We start from the raw sequence: 6,113 nt of genomic DNA on the forward strand, positions 1-6,113 counted from the left end.
TATGCTAATGAGTTCCTGCTGGGCTTTTTGAGCATGGCATGGCAGTAACCAGTGTGTCCCTCTAAGCTGAATTCGTCTGAGCTAGCTCATAGTTTTTTAGCCTCCGGCTCACACATTTTTGTCTTAGCTCAGGAAGGAGGGCTCCAGAGCCAACTCATTTATGCAGCAGCCAAATCGCTCACTCACAACTTTAACGCCTGTAGCTCACAAAGCAGAATTTTTGCTCACAAGACTCCACAGCTTAGAGGGAACATTGGCAGTAACGCACAGACATATAATGGCAGGGCCCCCCTGAGCAAAACATTGCCCCCCCTGCAAAAAGTTGTTAGCTGCGGGGCTGCTTCACATGATCTGGACACTATGCTTCTGTTAATACAGCCCAAAATCGCATTTGCCTGTTCAGTGTGTGGTCGACTAAGACCCCTAGATCCTTTTCACACATACTACTGCCAAGACAAGTCTCCCCCATCCTATAATGATGCATTTTGATTTTTCCTACCCGAATCCAGAACTTTACACTTATCCCCAATGAAATTCATTTTATTTGTTTTAGCCCAGTTGTCCAGCCTATCAAGATCATCTTCTATCATGAAAGAAGAAGAAGACCACCTGAGCTCACTGTCCCACAACGACCCACCCTGGTCTCAATACCACCCCAGGAGGATTACACAAACCTTGAGGGGAAAGATGGGGAGCCTGTGATAGACTGCAGAATCTCCCTCAACCCCACCACTTCCCTCCTACACACGTTGCTTTCTAAAATGATTATCGGTGTGGGGTGTGTGTGTGTCACAAGCAGCTGAAAAAGAGCACTCGACTGTCACTCCCAGTGGCCTTTGTGATCCTCCCACCCCCTCAGGCCTCCTGCCAGGGAAGAAGGATGGCTGGCTGGTCACACAGCCTCATGGAGGAGAGCCTCTTTCCTCAAAGGAAAGGCCGCCCAGGCCTCCTCTGAGGGAACGGCTTTTAACAACTAATGGGGAACTGAGTCTGATTGGCCATTTAGAGCACAGCCCCCACCGCAAGAGGCCTGAGGGGTCTTAAAATTTGACACACTTCTTGGGGTGAGAAGCTTTTGTGGGCCAGAACTTGATTACTCAGATCACTCTGTGCCAATGTTCCCTTTAAGTTGTGGAGTCTTGTGAGCCAAAAAATTCTGCTTTGTGAGCTGCTGGCATTAAAGTTGTGAGCAGGCAATCTGGCTGCTGCATAAGTCAGTTTGCCTTGGAGTCATCCTTCCTGAGCTATGACAAAAATGTGTGAGCTGGAGGCCAAGAAACTGTAAGCTAGCTCACACTAACTCAGCTTAGAGGGAACATTGCGTTCTGTGCCCCCTAGAAAAAGACAACTCTCTGGTCTGTGAGGGCTGTTCCCTGTCGCAGCTTAGGCTATTTCTTCCCACTCTTTTGTGTGGCCTGTGCTGTTTCCATCTTCAGTAGCCAGAATACGCAGAGGGCAGGGGAGATGGGCTGACCATCAGCCCACAGGTATGGCCACAAATCACCCCTTGTTAGGGTTGTTCCTGCCCCAAGTTGGATGGCCCGCCCCGCCTAGCCTGATGTCATCTGATCTTGGAAGCTGAACAGGATGAGCCCTGGTTAGTGCTTAGACTGCATACTCGGGAACCCAGGCAGGGATTTCCCTCTTTCTCCTGTCTCTGGAGCTGCAGGTGGGGAGTCTATGGCCGGGGATGGAGCAAGCCCTTGAAGAGGGGGGGGGGGTTTCAAACCAATGTTCTCTGTAAGCTGTGGAGCCTTGTGAACAGAAATTCTACTTTGTGAGCTACTGGCATTACAGTTGTGAGCAAGCAATTTGGCTGCTGAGTATATTAGTTTGCTCTAGAGCCATCCTTCCTGAGTTCAGACAAAAATGTGTGAGCCAGAGGCTAAAAAACTGTGAGCTAGCTCACTCTAACTCAGCTTAGAGGGAACACTGGTTCAAACCCAGCCTCCTTTCCCGGAATCCGGGGTCTGTCCCTTTCCTCCTAGAAATATTGCTCAAAACTCCCAGAGGGGTTTTCTCTCCAGGGGGCCACAGAAAGAAATTAATCGACACGCTTCTGTTTCAAAAGTAGGCTCATCTAACAACTCTCCCCTGATGGCATTTTACTGCCCTGATCACACTGGGCCGGGGAAAGATGAAGAAGGTAGCTGGGATGGGAATAAGGAGTTGGGACCCAGCGCCAGCCTCCTTTTTCTGAGATGGCTGAACTGCATTGGGAGACTTTGGATGTTCAACCCCGTGCAGAGTTTCTCAAGAGCAGCACAGGGTGTCGCGAACATAAGAACATAAGAGAAGCCAGTGTTGGATCAGGCCAATGGCCCATCCATTATACCCTATGGTCAGGTGTGCTCTGCTGTCCATTATTCCCTATGGGCAATCATGGATTCTCTGTTGGCAATTATGTACTGCACTGTCCCCTCTGGGCAAGCGTCCTCTCCATTACTCCCTATGGCAATCATGGATTATCTGTTGGCAATTATGTACTCCATTATCCCCTATGTGCAACAGTCCTCTTCATTATGCCCTATGGGCAATTATGGATTCTCTATTGGAAATTATATACTCCATTGTCCCCTATGGGCAAGCATCCTCTCCATTATTCCCTATGGGCAATCATGGATTTTCTATTGGCAATTATGTACTCCCTTATCCCCTATGGGCAATCATGGATTCTCTATTGGCAGTTATGTACTCCATTATCCCCAATGGGCAAGCGTCCTCTCCATTATTCCCTATAGGCCATCATGGATTCTCTATTGGAAATTATGGATTCTCTATTGGCAATTATGTACTCCATTATCCCCTATGTGCAACAGTCCTCTTCATTATGCCCTATGGGCAATTATGGATTCTCTATTGGAAATTATATACTCCATTGTCCCCTATGGGCAAGCATCCTCTCCATTATTCCCTATGGGCAATCATGGATTTTCTATTGGCAATTATGTACTCCCTTATCCCCTATGGGCAATCATGGATTCTCTATTGGCAGTTATGTACTCCATTATCCCCAATGGGCAAGCGTCCTCTCCATTATTCCCTATGGGCAATCATGGATTTTCTATTGGCAATTATGTACTCCCTTATCCCCTATGGGCAATCATGGATTCTCTATTGGCAGTTATGTACTCCATTATCCCCTATGGGCAATCATGGATTCTCTATTGGCAGTTATGTACTCCATTATCCCCTATGGGCAATCATGGATTTTCTATTGGCAATTATGTACTCCCTTATCCCCTATGGGCAATCATGGATTCTCTATTGGCAGTTATGTACTCCATTATCCCCTATGGGCAATCATGGATTCTCTATTGGCAGTTATGTACTCCATTATCCCCTATGGGCAATCATGGATTTTCTATTGGCAATTATGTACTCCCTTATCCCCTATGGGCAATCATGGATTCTCTATTGGCAGTTATGTACTCCATTATCCCCTATGGGCAATCATGGATTCTCTATTGGCAGTTATGTACTCCATTATCCCCTATGGGCAATCATGGATTTTCTATTGGCAATTATGTACTCCCTTATCCCCTATGGGCAATCATGGATTCTCTATTGGCAGTTATGTACTCCATTATCCCCTATGGGCAATCATGGATTCTCTATTGGCAGTTATGTACTCCATTATCCCCTATGGGCAATCATGGATTCTCTATTGGCAGTTATGTACTCCATTATCCCCTATGGGCAATCATGGATTCTCTATTGGCAGTTATGTACTCCATTATCCCCTATGGGCAATCATGGATTTTCTATTGGCAATTATGTACTCCCTTATCCCCTATGGGCAATCATGGATTCTCTATTGGCAGTTATGTACTCCATTATCCCCTATGGGCAATCATGGATTCTCTATTGGCAGTTATGTACTCCATTATCCCCTATGGGCAATCATGGATTTTCTGTTGGCAGTTATGTACTGCACTGTCCCCTCTGGGCAAGCCTACTCTCCATTACTCCCTATGGGCAATCAGACAGACAGACAGACAGACAGACAGACAGACTGACTGACAGACAGACAGACAGACAGACAGACTGACTGACAGATAGGGAGAAATGTAGGGAGAGCGAGGGGGGGTAGTGGGGAAAATGTGGGGGAGGTGGATGGTCCAGTGCGTTCACTCCTGACCCGCTCCCCCCAAAAGTCTGTGATGTGGGGGGTAGGGCACCATTGTACCTGTCAAGAGGCCAGGTCTACCAATGTAGTGGATTGGGGTAGGTAGATCTGTTCTCCAGAGGCTTCTGGAGAACAGGTCTACCCACCCCATTCCACTGTGTTGGTAGACCTGGTCTCTGGAGGTCTACCCACCGCATCCCACTATATTAGTGGATTGGGCGCGGGTGAGGGGGGAAGCGGGGGGAAGGACCCAGCGAGTGGAGCCTCTTGTGGGTGCAGGGGTGTGTGTGGAAAGGAGCCGGCGAGCGGAGCCTAAAGGCTCCACTCACCGGGCCTCTTGTGGGTGCAGAGGGTGGGATGGAGCCAGCAAGCGGAGGCTAAAGGCTCCGCTCACCGGCCCTCTTGTGGGTGCGGGGGCGGGGGGAAGGAGCTGGGACTCTGTGGGGGGCGAGGTGAAGTGGCCGCCGTTGTCTGGGGCTGACTGGGCGCGGGGGGAAGGCCGGTTTGTTCACCCCTTCCGAAGTGGCGACTGTAGGGCCCTCATAGTCCTTGTCGTCCTGGGCCGACAGTTAAAATGGCGTTGGTTGACTCGCGGGTGCGGCAGTGGTGGTGTGGGCGGGACCCGGGCTTCTATTGGTCGGCAGATATGGTAAGTGACAGTTACACCGGCCTAACAATAAAGGGGCCAAATTTAGAATTTTGGTGCCCACTACTCAATTATGATAAGGGAGAGATGGGCAATCATGGATTCTCTATTGCAAATTATGGATTCTCTATTGGCAGTTATGTACTTCATTATCCCCTATGTGCAAGAGTCCTCTTCATAATGCCCTATGGGCAATTATGGATTCTCTATTGGTGTAATGGATTCTCTATTGGCAATTATATACTCCATTATCCCCTATGGGCAAGCATCCTCTCCATTATTCCCTATGGGCAATCATGGATTCTCTGTTGGCAATTATGTACTCCATTATCTCCTATGGGCAATCATGGATTCTCTATTGACAGGTATGTGCTCCATTATCCCCTATAGGCAATCATGGATTCTCTATTGGCATTTATGTACTCCATTATCCCCTATGGGCAAGCGTCCTCTCCATTATTCCCTGTGCGCAATCATGCATTCTCTATTGGCACTCATGTATTCCCTATGGGCAATCGCTGTCCTTAGTTTTAGTATGTCCCACCATCGGGAGGTCCAGCAGTGGGGCCAGGACACTAGAAGCCCTCCCACTGCTGCCCCCCCTCCAAGCACCAAGAGTACAGAGCATCCCTTACCTTGTGGCTCATAGCCACTGATGGACCTCTGCTCTGTCATGTTTATAAAATTCCCTCTTGAAGCTGAAACCGGCTGAAACTCCTCATGGAGAACAAACTTTGAGTCCAGTGGCACCTTTAAGACCGACGCGAGTTTACCCAAAGTAGGAGCTTTGGTGTGCAAGGCACACTTCCTGGCATCCGGGAAAGCGCAGACCTCGAATAAACCCTTCTCTGGTCTGAAAGTCGCCGCCGGACTCTGAATTTGTTCCGCCGCTTCAGACCGGGAGGAGGCAGGAGGCGTTTTTCATGTCTCTGCAGCGCTGGGAGGGTTAAGCCCGCGGAGGCTTTTGCCAGAGAGGCCGCGCAAGGAGGGGGGCGGAAAGGAGGAGAGGCGCCTTTCCGGGGGGAGAGGAGAGGAGAGGAGGGGGTTTGCCTTTGCACAGCTGGGAAGGAGGCCCGGGAAGGTTGCAGCAGAGAAGCCGCGCAGCAGCCGGACCCCGGGAAGGGCCCCTTCGAAGTAAGGCGTCGGGCGCGGAGAAGCGCTGAGCTCTGGGGAGGGAGGCGGGGATCCGTCTCACCCAGGGTTGCCAACTCCCGGGAAATTGCTGGACATTGAGTGTGGGGGGGGGGATTCTGTGCAATGCCCGGTTGGGGGCCGGGGAGGGACCTCAGATGGGAACCGGGGCCGTAGAGTCCCCCCCCCCCCACCAGGCCCGCCCCT

At 50.1% G+C, this 6,113-nt stretch overlaps 1 protein-coding gene across 1 annotated transcript in view; it reads left to right on the forward strand.

The window, feature by feature from the left end:
- The window catches only part of LOC107124780 (oocyte zinc finger protein XlCOF6-like), a 94,817-nt gene that overhangs the window by 77,841 nt on the left and 10,863 nt on the right, over positions 1–6,113 (forward strand). Inside the window, exon 6 of the mRNA XM_015428289.1 lies at positions 4,699–4,778. Within this exon, the coding sequence (XP_015283775.1) occupies positions 4,699–4,778 (80 nt within the window). The remainder of the gene's footprint in view (positions 1–4,698; positions 4,779–6,113) is intronic.

The sequence above is a fragment of the Gekko japonicus genome, unplaced genomic scaffold (genome assembly GCF_001447785.1).
Source record: "Gekko japonicus isolate JY-2015 unplaced genomic scaffold, Gekko_japonicus_V1.1 scaffold2678, whole genome shotgun sequence".
NCBI classification, from domain to species: domain Eukaryota; kingdom Metazoa; phylum Chordata; class Lepidosauria; order Squamata; family Gekkonidae; genus Gekko; species Gekko japonicus.